The sequence below is a fragment of the Patella vulgata genome, chromosome 6, assembly GCF_932274485.2.
Source record: "Patella vulgata chromosome 6, xgPatVulg1.2, whole genome shotgun sequence".
Taxonomy (NCBI): Eukaryota; Metazoa; Mollusca; class Gastropoda; family Patellidae; genus Patella; species Patella vulgata.
In genome coordinates, this window is record NC_065884.2 from 19,352,268 (window position 1) to 19,366,972 (window position 14,705).

The window sequence follows — 14,705 nt, forward strand, 5'->3', positions numbered from 1 at the left end:
CGGTCTTATATCGAGTCATCTCCCTTAAGCGGCGTTGTCTTTGTTCTTTGAATCGAATTTAAACTAACTTAATTATGATAATAATATTACTAAAGAAAGAAGTATATTATTTGGGGTATATATTATGGTGTATTATTTTCCAAAAGTACTCAATCTTATAATATAAATACATGACAAATTTACAGTGATGATTTAGATGGTAGTAGCTAAAGGGAAAGTACTCCATTTTTACGCAATCAATTTGAATGAAGTAGCCCCCCTTAGATTATTGTTAATATAACTTGTAACCCAAATTTATGACTAATCATCAATGTCAAAAAACTACTTTGGCTTTCACATTTTTTATTTATTGTTTATATATCTATCTATGCTGTTGAATATATATCTATCTATGCTGTTGAATAATCTATGCTGTTAAATATATTAATTTTTTAGTGTATGTTGTTCTTGTTTTGTCGTCGGCGTGTTAAAAAGCTTGTCGGTGGTGAAAAGTCACACCCCACAATCATGCAAAATGGATGACAAGTTGAATTTTTTTTGTGTGTGTGTGTGGGGGGGGGGGGGCTTGTTTTAATTTTGAATGCAGATGGGGTTTTTTTTTATTAAAAAAGAGCAGTAGAAGAAGATTTTATTTATCACGCAACCCTTTCTTACGCACGCACAAATAAATGTGATTCTTTAGTATACATTTTATTTCATGTAAAGCGATCGCTCAGTAGATTATGAAAGTTAATCACACAAGCGATATTTACTGTAGAATGTGTTATTGGGTGATAAAGACACTTCGGAGAAACAACTCGCTACCATAATATAACACAATATAACACAATCACAGTTGCGGGTTTGCTTTTATGTTTTCACTCCAGAAATCGGACTACACTTCAGAAAGGGACATATTCATCTCAACTATGCTAAATACATTTTATTCCCGTAACACAATTAAAATTTTTATTATGAGATAAGATAAGATTAGATAATATTTGTACATCAACACACACTTCAGATCTCAAGATCATATATGGAGCTTTACGAGAAAAAAATAAACCGAACAGGCGACCAATACAGATTTTGAGACCATACACAACCAATGGAACGCCCAAACTATATTATTCAAATCGATCTAATCGAGAGAGAAGGAGAGAGGGACAATCTGATTAAAACACAGATCCTATTTCGTTTCGTTTTTTATAGTTCAAAATTTCGTTTTACTTGTCTTTACTACACTAGGATCTGGAAGAGTTGTTACATTACCGGCGTTTTGGTTGAAGTGAGGGATGACAAGCCAATGAAACGGCATGTTACGGCGATTTCTTGGCGTGCCATACACTGAACTGTGGGTAAACACCTAGAAACGTCAACGCTGATGGATAAATCAATGTCTGACGTCACAGGGTCAAAAGCCACTCGTACGACCCCTGACACGACCTTCGAATACAGCTTGTCAGATCTTCATGTAGTGTGGGCCATCGAGAGTATAAAAAAAACGAAACGAAATATAGATCTGTATTTTAATCAGATTGGGATAGAGAGAGAGAGAGAGAGAGAGGGAGGGAGAGGAATGGGGTTTAAAGTCTACTCAACACAAACTATCATTTCGGTACAAACATTTGGTTCAATTTTTATTCAATATTCGCTCGCGCGTAGTGGTCTTCGGCAGTGGGAGGAAACAGGAGGACCCGAAGAAACCCCACATTGTGGACAGGCGACCTACTGCTAGTCACGTACCACGCCACTTGACCCAATGACCGACCTTAGGATCTAAAGCATACACGTTAAACCCTCGGCCAGCTTAAATTTCCCTTAAATCATACTGCAATGACTACATATATGGCGTATGCCCGCCGTATGCCATGGCGTATGCCCGCCTTCGGTAACCCGAATGGTGTAGAAATGTAGGACGGTAAACCCCATCTCATTTCATTTCCTTTCGAAGATTGTCTATAGTTTTTATGGACATCTCTATCATGTGGCCATTTGTGAATAATTGTTTGGAATATATTTAAATTTCATCCGCTAAGACCAGGATCAAGAGATTGTCTAACCCACATGATATGTTTTAGTCTTCTAAAATACCATAATAATTAATTATGTTAGTCCCGAAATGATCAGGTATGTCTCTTTCATCCATTAACCACATGTATATGCAATATTCTCTTTAAACATGTATGCAATACTGACACGGTTGATCACCGATTCACGAGGTATATATAGCTGTGGCTGTTTTTGCATGGAGTAGCTTTACATAATGTCATTTGTGTTGAGTACATGTTAGTATGCGAGTATCCAGTTGGATTCGGCTCCCGAATTCGACCATTGGGGTCCGATCAATAGGTCAGTCTTGCGGTTACTAGAACCTACTATAATCAAGCCAATACATGTAATACTATATATTCTGTCGATAGGTGTGGACACGGGAATATTGAAAAGCGGAGCACTTGGGGAAATTAGTGGTGCTTCGTCGGAATAATGATTTCAGTGTAATCTCTTTATTCATCTATACATGTATATACAGATTGAATTTTACATTAGAACAAAAACTGTTTTCAGCAGTGATTTTTTTTTTTGATTGCCCACGAACCAACAATTGGGGTCTTCTCTTTATACACGTATGGACCATACATTATTTTAAACATTTAACACAAAATATTTCAATGATTTTTAAAATTTAACTGTGTATGCAAAAACGATTGACACAAAAATTATTGTCAACAGTGATTTGTTTTTGATTGCCTACAAAGTACAAACCACCAATTGGGATCTTCTCTTTATACACATCTGGACCATACATTATTTTAAACATTTTACACAGACTATCTCAATGATTTTGAATTTTTACTGAGTAAGCAAAAACGGATTCCGAAATCACCTAAGGTGATTTATGCAATGGTTAGTATTGACGGTCGTGAACAACAGGAGTTACTGCTTTTCTACCAAAGTCCTGCGTGTTCTGAGACGATATTCTAATCCTTCATAATGATATTCTCATTTATTCTATAATAAAGTAAAATTATGGTATCAGACAATTATTGTCAATCTATGTGCGTAGTGTCAGTTCAATTTTCTCTTTTTTTTATTTGCTTGTTATATATTCGTCTAATACAATCATTTGAGTTATATTTGTGTTTGTTTCTCCAACCGTACACTGTAATCCCCCAACATGAATTTAAAGGCAATAAATTGACTGGTTTTTATATTGAGGTCCGTCTGTGTGTGAAGTGTCAATGTCTAGATTTGGCGGCAAGTGGATCTCGTTACTAGACCTGTTCTCGGTAACTTGACCCATCTACAGCTTTCCCTGCATTATCTGGTAATGGTTGACAGCTGGACGTTTTATGTCTCCGGGGATTACACAATATAACAGATACCCTCTGAAACCTTTCCAACTCATCTGTAATATCCAAGGCCAATCCTACTTATTTTGGGTCAGTAATATATTTATTTATCTGTTAAATTTTTAACAAATATTTTATATATTTTTAACAAATATTTTATATATTTTTAACAAATATTTTATATTTATCAATATACATATATTTTAAAATTGTAATTAAAAGAACATTACAAATTAAAAAGTTTGAAATTAATTATAAAAATGTTATTATTATATCAACAAAAGTAAGGATAAACTTGTTTTTTATTTACATCAATATTTAATAAAATTAGGCAAACTCCTATAAATCTGAACAGAGAAGCTAAACAAAGCTTGATAACTATGGCAGCTTTTCGCAATACATTCAGGTCATTAATGAAGTAATTTGCATGCCAAAAGCAGTCAAGAACAGCCCTAGACCAAACGTCGATATGAAAAGGATGGTAAATCTGCAAATAAAGGCGAGGAATAACAAAGACATCCAATATTGCATTGAATAACGACCGAACGAGCATTCATATAGAAGGAAATGCAGTCATTTTGATTAATGTTCAAAATGATTAGAGCCTTTTTGCAAGCAATTAAGAAAATACTACTCAATATAGATTAATGTGCAGTAATTGTGTTTATATTATTGATATAATGTTTTCTTTAGTTTTCTGGTATAATTTTGCACCCACCCACTGAGTACAAACTAATTTGTAAATTAAGGTAACCTAATGGAATTGCTCAGATTGACCTGTATATATCCACCACGAAGGGGGGGGGGGGGTAGCTATAAACAGGAGAAAGACAACTTAGTGGTACAGAAAAATACAAACCATTGCAATTAAATTTTAAAGAAATCCTTATAAATTACTGTGAAATATTTCTTTGTTGTACTTAATCATCCACCGTGCTGCTGCAGGTAACTCTGCTGATGGCCTTTGACCCCGCGATTATCATTATCCCGTAGCTTCGTGTTCTAGAATCTCGTTCCAATTAGTTGTTAGTCGTGACGTATGTCTTGCACAGGGTTATGTATACATGCTTGCTCTTCCCAGAACACTTGATATCTCTTTTTTTTTTGGGGGGGGGGGGGTATATATAACACAATTGCTGTTTTATATGACATACACGAATTAGACTGTTTGTTTGAGTTGCATTTCATACGTTAGTATTAAAGAAACGAAAGAAAAAATGTACATTAAGGTCTATTATTAATGGATCAATTGTCCAAATTGGAAATAACCTGGGAATATGAATGATTAATCTAATCCAATCAAATCGGTTAATTAAGTAGCCTACCTGAGCTCTTCACTGGTCAGTCAACCATATTAAGCCTAATCTGTTGAATCGTATACTATTTGATGCATTGGCCATGCACTTGCTGTATCTGCCAGAATAATCTGAACAAATAAGTAATAAATCATGTGACTACGAATGAAAGACAACAAATTCAACGATCTTTAATTCATTTGTCCTTGCAATTAGGAATACATGATATATATAAAGAAAATGTCGCCAAAGTAAAGAAAGGTCCAGTGTAGAAAGGAAAGTATTTCATTGTGTGGAATCGGGTGGAGTTGGACGTTTTATCAACACAATGCTTCGGAGATTTTGAGACTAACATATTGTTAATTTTATTTCCATGTTCACCTTGGGCCTACAATGCATGATTGGCGATCTATATGCCTAATTTTATATATCTGACAAGTGGGAACTGTAAATATTCAAAAAACAAGCTTAAATTTTCAAATCACAGTGTGATTATTATAATTAAAGATGGAAAACGTACAGAAGCACAAACAGTAAAGACCCGATCCACGGAACATTCCTTAAATGAGAACATAAAGTTGGTCGAATCGACATAAAAAGGATAAAAACACAACAGGACATTCATTTTTGATAATATAATACTTCCAATTAATAAAATTAATTTTCAACATGATTTCATCCTTTTGCCCATCCCCTCAAAGATAGCCTACATTGTCCCAAAGGTATTGGGGGTTATTTCCAATAAAAGTATGGCAAAGTTGCTATATAGACATCTAATCTTACTAGAAAATACTGGATTACCCTAAAAACACCCATGGGGCAAGAACTGGGCAAAAATGTCAGGGTATCACTAACTGGCAACCCGACTTGTCTGCCATGCAGCCTATTGTGTGCTAATGTGCTAGCTTAACTGAGGGAGCGGTTGTTATTTCGGGAACATTGAGGAGTGTCAACGTACACGGCGGAAAAAGAAGTTGACAGAAAATAATAAAGAATTTACTTAGGAATATATCATCAAATCACACAGTATTACGCGGAAAATTAAAGTATCTTTAATACACTCGGATACCCTCCACCTGAGTCGTACTTGATTACAGGGGTCTCAATTGAAATAAGCGCTGAAAACACGTTGTAAGATCTATTTGATAAGGCCAGCTTCAGGTTTGGTCCAAGGTCACGAGATGTAAACGGGCTAGCGTTAATACTAGCCCTAACCCTGGACCTAGCCCCAATGCTTTATGCTTACCCTAATTCTAACCCACAATCCCGCCAACAATCACGTGCCCTAAACTTATTTACATCTCAGCGACCTTGACGAAAATTGAGTTGGCCTTAACAAATAGATTTAGCCTTATAGGCCCGTGTCGAAAATTTTACTTGAGTTTCAAAATAAATCTTAATATTGTTTAATAGTAAAAGATGTAAAATGTAACCTTCTTGGTGCTCTATTTTATAACCAGAAACTCTGAATTACCTTAAATTCGACAACATCCGAGCACAGCATTCATCCAAACTAATCTACGATTTCGCGTAATTAATTATATGCTTTACGTACATCTAATAACCTGTAAGGTAATACACAATAAACATATCGTAACATTGTATTTTTATGTCTTTTGTATTTTACTCTGGCTGAACACTAAATGAATAACACAAAAAACATGATAACGACATAAAATAAATAAAAGAAAGAAGACAGTATCAGACAAAGAAAAGAATACTGATTTTTATTTATTGTTTACTGACATATAGACATCTGATAGCTGGATAAATCATTCAAAGATAGTATCATACACATAAAAAGAAGAACTTTGTAAATTAAATAACAGCAAAGAAAAACCCAAACAAAATACGTATAGACGTGCACTGTTCAAAATGACATATTGCATGTAATATTCATACACCAAAACCATGCGTAGCCTACTATACACGTTTAAGTTTTCTTTCCAATTCGTCTGCGGAAACTTGTGATTCTTTATCTCGTATATTAGATCTAATATTACATCACGTTAATACAAATACTACATTTGTTGTAAATGGGCGTATTATATGTGTCATTATTTTAAAATTGCTTAAAATCGACACATCAATCTATTTATTTAGCGAAAAGTACTTATAATGTTTCTAATGCCCGAAATAATTATTGCCCCATTAATTTCAAAGTTAGTCACTCATTTTAAATCAATTTCACATGAAGACTCTACTCGACATTCAATATGCTTCACAGTAATTAGAAAACCAGAATAAACTTATAAAACTAACACTATTCACATATAAAAACAGGACGCGAAAAACATCAGAAAAAGATAAAATAAATATTGAAAAGTGTTCTTCAGTGAAAGCAAATATAACTGATCGAGAGAATGTGGCTGCTGTCCTTAAGGAAAGTACTCTCAGGATGTACATCAAGTTAGACTCTTTTTTAGTCTTTTCGTTCCATTTTGCTATGAAAACACGCGAACAGATTTATGGCAATTTTAAATAAAACGATTAATGGACACTAATATATACTGTTATCAACCGTAATCTCTACAAATAAAAACTACGTGACCTATTTTTACAAACTTGGTTCGAGATGCAAACAAAAACTATTTATAGATCGAACTACATTTAGCAAGGTGCGTGCGGAGGGACTTCAGCTGAGTCTCGTTGCGTTGTTCGGCCATATTGTGTGTTCCGCCATTTGAACAATCGTGGATGTTTGGACGAGAAAATCTGTAGTTTTTCAGGGATTTGTGGCTAATTAAGGATTAGTGTGTGTTACAGGATTATATAGTTGGATAGTTTAATATCTGGAATAGCTCATGTGGGCACTGTATTCATGGTGTTACCCTTGAATTTGCAGGGCTTCGATGGAAAGCGAATCGAAGCATCGTAATCAAAGAGTCAGACGTCGTGAAAGGGCCCAATTATTGCAACAGGGAAAGCAGAGTCAAGTTCGCGAAATGGGGGACGAAATAGATGAATCCCCTCCTCGGACCAGCAAAGACAAAGGGAGGGGTAAGCCAAGGAGGAGAAGAAACAGTTCCCCAAATATATTTGAAGAGGATATTATCGATGGTTTTGCTATAATGAGTTTCAAAACATTTGAAGATCTGGAGGTCAGTTACACTATATTTATCTTTGTGCATATTGAACCGGTAGGGTCAAATACCGCCCTCCTATCAACAAAGACGACTCAAAGAGTGGATAATATTTACTTCTAAGTTATCAACACTCAAATTATTTTAGCTACCGGTACTGGAATTCTGCTATTGCTATTGTCATAATGGCCTTTATTGGCTTTTTATCCAACAATGAAGCCATCCCAACCCGCTCTATCGATTGGGTTGATGAAGCACATGTATGCACCTGACTGCCACATTACTGTGTGTATTCATTCTGTGACATATCTTGCCCTCAACATAACAGCTCCTTCCGAAAGTTTACATTCATGTCCACTTTATCATGGAAATATTTCCTGCATGCCAGCAAAATTTCACACAGTAAATACATTGTTTTAAACATCAGCCAAGATATATATAACACTCCTTTAAACATATTACATTGTTGCAATATTAGAGTGTTAATATACATGCTACACTATTTTACTGTTTAGTATTAGTTGGTATGTATTTATACCACATAGGTATTTTTTTTTTCAGAAAATTCATGTCACCACATATACTTACATGTATTTTCCCCACCCCCACAAATACATGTAATGTATCTACACTCACAAATCAGCTGTCTAAAGGCCAATATGTTAATCTGGATGAAAGTAATGATCTTTTCAGGTTTCTAGTTACATTGTATAGCTGGTGCATTGATGATTTTTTAATTTTTTTTTGTTAGGCCACAACAGCAGAGGGATTGGGTATTAAGATTTACATGATACATGTCCTTCCGTTCCGGATCTGGCTCCAAACATGCCAGTTGTTTTTTTTTCTTAATAACTTTAATTTGCCATAACATAGAATTTATGAATAGATGACTCGATGAGGAAGTACTGTTAGTTGTCAGAATTTTTCAGCTCCTATCAGAATGGAAATTAGTTTTGTCATTTCATAGGTCTATAAAGGATACAAAAATAGAGATGTTTGGTTGTTCATATCAAAAGATAGAATATTGTGTAGAATCATTTATTCATGCAGCCTGGAAAAAATTCCTAACGGTGTATGATTTGTCTCTGTAAACATTTCATTTTCACTGATGGTGTATTGTGTATGGTACGGTACTAAAATTAGGTTTGTTTGGTTTTGCTAAGTATTTTATTATGTTACTATAAGTATAAATCCCTACAAAATTCCCAATGAATAGACATTTGGATATGGAGGGAAAAAAGATACACAGATCCTGTGAACACCATGCACTACATGTATACAATCCATAAACAGAATTCATTTGTTGTGCTGATATTATTTTCTTTTGTATTACAAACATAACCATTGAAATAAATTACATGTTAGTCTCAAGGTTAACACCCATTTATGTAACAAGGTTGACAGGAATCTTTAACACTCACAAAAGTCACATGATCCTGTCATTACTTAGACAGTAAATGATCTACATGTAAGTTACCTAAAACATATAATTTCTCCTGCGAAGAGGGTCGTGAGTTCCTGAAGGCTTGTTTATTACAAATAATTTTTTCTTCTCAATTTTGCCCATTTTTTTTTAAATGTCTTTTACCTTCACAAAATGTCCTTAGGAATTAAAAAACGATCTACATGTATTAGACAATTAGGTACATGTACAATATGTTTTCAGTCGAGTACTGTTTAGTCTATTCCCACCTGTGCGATAATTATTTCAAGTTAATTAAAAAATCATACATGTACAAGTTTTCAATGAAAATTAAATCCTAAGTACATGTTCATGTACCCTGTTATTAATATTGATTGGATAATAATATCACTACCAGTGTTTGAAATGATAAATAGTAGGCTAGCAACTATTGTTTTTTAACCTCAAATCTCTTGACTTTTGTTTACATCTTTTGTCTTGACTCTTGATACTTCATTTATTCTCATTCAAAATACATGTAAGTAGGCCTTGTTGTCGACATGTCGAATAATATGAATAGGCCCATTATACTTGATTTATTAAAGAGGCAGTATTGTTTTGGAAATCTTTGCTCAGCAGAATTTTTTGTTGTTGATTTGTCGCTTTTTGACTATATAGCTACATCATGGTTGTTCATACTAAACTGTGTGCAAAATTTGAGACAGATCTACAAATTCATTAAATCTAAGTTAGAAATGTTTTAAAATTCACAGTATACATGTAGTCTGGCAAGTTCAGTGTAAGTACGTGTACATGTAGGCATGTGCTTGGAATTTCAATAATTTAGTCAGTCTAGGATTATATTGAGTAAGAAATTATGAAAAAAGTTTTCTTGTTAAAAGTGATAACACCTCATTGATGATAAAAAATGTGCTAATTGCAAATTAATTTGTTTGACATAAATACTCTAGTCACTTCTGGATCAAAAGTACCTTAATTTAATTCAACTGCAATCAGTTATTAAAATTGTTTTACTGTTTTATTAATGATTAATGTACTATTCAAATATTTATTCCTCATTATGTAGAGTTTATTAAAAGAATTTCAGTGTTCATAGTTACAATTAAAACTAATAAAATAGGGTTTTACATCCTACTGTTCTGCTCCAACTGGGCTAATGAGGACGGGCATACAGCCATACAAGATACAGTGTGCTAGGAGGGAAATTCCAACTGCCAAGGAATCTTTTACGTTCACGCCAATGTGTACACATGGCCGAGAAAGTTCATCCTTGTCAGTGTTGCAGGATGAAGAGCCTGACAAGGACAGCTGTCTAGTCATTTGGATGAGACGAAAAACCGAGGTCCTGTGTACACATTGGCGTGCACGTAAAAGATCCCTTGACAGTTGGAATTTGATATAAGAGTAGGCTGTAGTGCTGCTGTCCAGGCCCGTCTTCATTAGCCCAGTTCGGAGCAAAACAGTAGGACGCTAAATCCCATTTCATTTAATTTCTCCCAATATTAATTCAATAAAATCAACTTGAATAAACAGATAGATTAGATTATGGAAAATAATGATTTGAAAGATTTATTGTTTCTAGATACATGTACATGTATACCTATTTGAAATTTGAAAATGCCCCCCCCACACACCCACCCCAAAGAAAAAGGACAACCCCAAAATTGATCATTTTAATTGAATCAAGTATTCAAATACATTGTAGTTTACGAATAATGATTTTGAATATTTGAATAGTGAAATCAGCATTCGATATCAGAACTATTCTTTTTATGCATGTTGTACAGTACATGTACATGTTATAAGGTGGTGGTGTATTTTAAACTGCATATTCATCATTGGTATAATAAAACCTTGGTTGAGTTAATTAAAAAATCAATAGGATGAATAAACCAGCATGTTCATTATTAGAAACTATCAGTGAATATCCGTATAAACAGCATGCAGAGTTCTTTTTAATGTGGCAGTTATATGTTTATGTAAATAGAGCACCTAAAGATTTTGTGATATGTAATCCAGGGGTTGTAATGAATTATTGACAAAGTAACCTAGTATAGAACCATTAAACCGTTGAGCTATTCGTTATCCTGACAATAAAAGCAATATGTTTTGTCAACCTTTAAAAAAAAATGGCCCAATCTCACTGAAGCTGAGTCATTCAATTGGAATTCAAATTTTTTGATCACATATTTGAAAACTGAATCTTTTATTGTTGTAGTTAGGAAGGGGTCGGATGCAATCTTACTTCATTGTAATATGATATTCAGTGTAACATGACTCTGTGATATATTCCAACTTAAATCATCACTTTTATTTTTCTATGTAATTTCCTTTATCTCATTTAATTTGTTTATCTTAGTTTTATTTTTGTCACAACAAAAGTTTATGTATTAATTCATCTGCCATACACAAACAAACAAAGTCTGTTGTAATTCTTGATTGTTAGTATCAAGGGCCATATATTTTCCTATTTTCGTGCTTTAGATTTTCATCAATGCAAGATTGCTAGTGTCACAGTGTCTATAATGCATGATTTTCTCTGGTTTCCTCCCACTGCTAAAAAGCCCTACACACATACAAATTATTGAAATCCATTTATCTGTCACAAAATAACCTAATTTGTGTTAAGTGAATGTTAAACTCTCCATTTCTATCGGTCTTTCTGTCTTATCTCACATTGCTGGCCGTGGGATGGGGTAGGGCCTTTATTAGTAGTCTTGGCATTGCTGCCCACATGAAGCACCCTAGGGCAATATTTATCTGGACCAGAATTATGCCCGTACAATAATATTGACATTTATTATTAAAATACAATTAATTAGCTGAATTTAGGTTTTCTAGCATGTATTTTGTGGGTATTTTTAGCCTTAAACTACATGAGGTCGAATTGTTGTTGAACATGTGATGGCAACCAGTATGGTGACCTGACAAACTGATCCACCTGTGTTTACTGTTAAAAATATGACAGTAGACGTGTTATACTCACCATGTAATACTATAATATACCACAGTGTTAAACTTACCATGTAGATATTATCTCGCTACAAAAAATTATTAAAATGACATTGGTACATGTTGATAGTATGATTATTTATACTGTATATTATCTGTATATAATATAAGGACTACCCGGTATATTAATTGATCTAATGTCTTGCTGGACGTAATACCTAACCCCAGCTCTTGGTATCCTGATCAGATATTATTTCTAACCCTGCACTTGTCATTAGGAGGGGGGTACATGTGTGATGGCTGAATGTTCTAAGTGTGCTCTTTGAACTATAAGGTCTGTCATTGAATCAAATAAAATAAAATGAAATGGGGTTTAACGTCCTACTGTTCTGCTCCTATACTGGGCTAATGAAGACGGGCATACGCCATACAGTGTGCTATGAGGGAAATTTTGCCTGGGCAGAGGCACTATCGCCTACTCTTATATCGAATTCCAACAACCAAGGGATCTTTTACGTGCATTCCAATATATACACGGGACCTCAGTTTTTCATATCATCCAAAGGACTAGACAGCTGTCCTTGTCAGACCCTCCGTTCTGCACCACTGACAAGGGGAAACCACGTCGGAAAATCGGGATGAACTTTCTCGGCCAATGCAGGGATCGAACACCCGACCTCCAGGCTAGCGAGCCAGCGTCTTAACCACCTAGCCATTGAATCAAGTAGCATGTTTTGGATTCCACATTTTTACGTGACAAGGAATAGGGTATCTGTCTAACCTCTTGGGTTTTCTCTGGGCCCTTTAGTTTTCTCCCACTACTAAAGACGACTACAGACAATCAAATTATTGAAATAAAATAACACTGTGTGTGTCCCAAAATGACCTGGTTTGTGTTGAGTGAACATTAAACCCTATTTCTCTGAAACCCACGCACACCTGCACTAACTGTTAACCCCATCTTTGTGCAGGCCTGCATGATTAGGAAGTTTATTTTATAGAGTAAAATGCCAGGGGTTTTTCATTTTTGCACTTATAGGTTTTATTCCCCAATTGCATCGGCCTAGCAAATCTTAATTTCCAAGTGTTTCTCGTTACTTATATATCAAAGATGGTATGCACAATATAAACATAAATATTAAAGAAAGAAATGTTAAATTACTATCATCATACTTCTTTAGTAACGGTTTCAATGTAATTAAGATTGCCAACTAACTGATTTGTCTAATAAGATGAAGATTTTGATGTGGAAATAAATCATTTATCAAAACAGACATTAGTGAGAAAAAAATGACATAAGTGTTATTTCTCTGGTTGTCAGACATTGTAAAAGGAATAAACGATGTATGGAGCATAGAGATTGCAAGACATGTAAGGTAGTGTATATCATTATTGATTGTATAATACCAGCAGATGATTAATTCTCTTTACCAATTAGCTTACTGGTATCAACAGTTAACAATGCTCTTAAGACTCTAAGGCAGTGGTAATAGCATCAGCAAGTCAGAGCCAAACATCAAAAATTAATTTTCTTTCTCTCTCATTTCACTCTATTACATGTACGTCTGCAAAATTGTTTAAAATCATAAATTGGATTATCCACATTAAGGTTGAAACAAGCATTTTTTTTTTCCGTTTTAAATTTCACGTTAATATTAATTATTAATCAAAATAAGTTTGCCATTTTCGATTTCATCCTGGTTAATTGCTTTCATGAAGGATAATATTGATTTTTATTACATGTATATAAATGTTTTGGAATTAGCTTTATGAAACATTTAGAGAAAAGATAGTAGTAATGCACCATTCATAGATTCATTGAGGAATAACCTTCCCTACCCACACAAAAAAGCTACCTTTAAGATTACGTCTAAGCAGGGTTTCCCCAACTGCATGTAAATGTGATTTGACAACAGTAAATAACTAATAAAATCATTTGTCAATTTTTTCGGCACGAAATGGACCAGGTCAAAGATAGCTTTAGAATCATTGGAAATATTTTGACCTTGCATTTATTTTGACACTTGTGGCAATAATATTGGCAATATATCTATTTTCAATACACAGACTAATGATTGATTGGATGCCTTGTTTATCATAACTAGATTTGTACCACGGAGATACATGTATTTCAGAGGAAACGGCATTGAAGCCAGAGAAAATATTTGTCAGTGGAAACACCATTCTACCTGTATTTAAGAATTAAACAGTTCAATTTGTTTTAGTAGAAAAAAACCACACACACTCACACCTGAGCATTATGAATTGATGTATAAAGATTAATCATGTAAAAAGCATGTCTAAATTGTTAATGAAATTAATACTTGTATGGGAATGGCCTGTCTTAAATAGGAACAATAGAAACATCAGTTGGTATGTCTGTATATATTTATATACTTGTAAATGACTTTGAAACACATGGTGTGGATGACTAGTTGAACATCAAAGGGTCGTCAGGCTTCACTGATTCTTATAATAATAAATTAAAAGCAAGTTGTTGGGTGTTTTCAATTAATCTAATACATCTATGGATTTCATGGCTGTGACAGATATTATAAAAAATGTTTCAGTTTGATCGCTAGATGACAAATGTGAAAATTTCATTCTGCCAATCGCTTGG

The 14,705-nt window shown here is 34.1% G+C and overlaps 1 protein-coding gene and 1 long non-coding RNA gene across 5 annotated transcripts in view; one reads left to right on the forward strand and one right to left on the reverse strand.

Moving 5' to 3' along the window:
- Window positions 1-3,738: 3,738 nt before the first annotated feature.
- LOC126824722 (uncharacterized) lies at window positions 3,739-6,174 on the reverse strand. Its single transcript, XR_007681615.1, has 3 exons — window positions 6,102-6,174; window positions 4,658-4,758; window positions 3,739-3,819 (listed from the first exon to the last, which is right to left on the reverse strand). It is a non-coding gene; the product is annotated as an uncharacterized LOC126824722 (long non-coding RNA).
- Window positions 6,175-7,310: 1,136 nt separating this feature from the next.
- LOC126824723 (autism susceptibility gene 2 protein) overlaps window positions 7,311-14,705 on the forward strand; it is a 216,524-nt gene continuing 209,129 nt past the window's right edge. For all 4 annotated transcript variants that reach the window (XM_050554059.2, XM_050554060.2, XM_050554061.2 and 1 more), the window contains exon 1: window positions 7,311-7,728. In XM_050554059.2, the coding sequence (XP_050410016.1) occupies window positions 7,480-7,728 (249 nt within the window). In that variant the 5' untranslated portion in view covers window positions 7,311-7,479. The remainder of the gene's footprint in view (window positions 7,729-14,705) is intronic.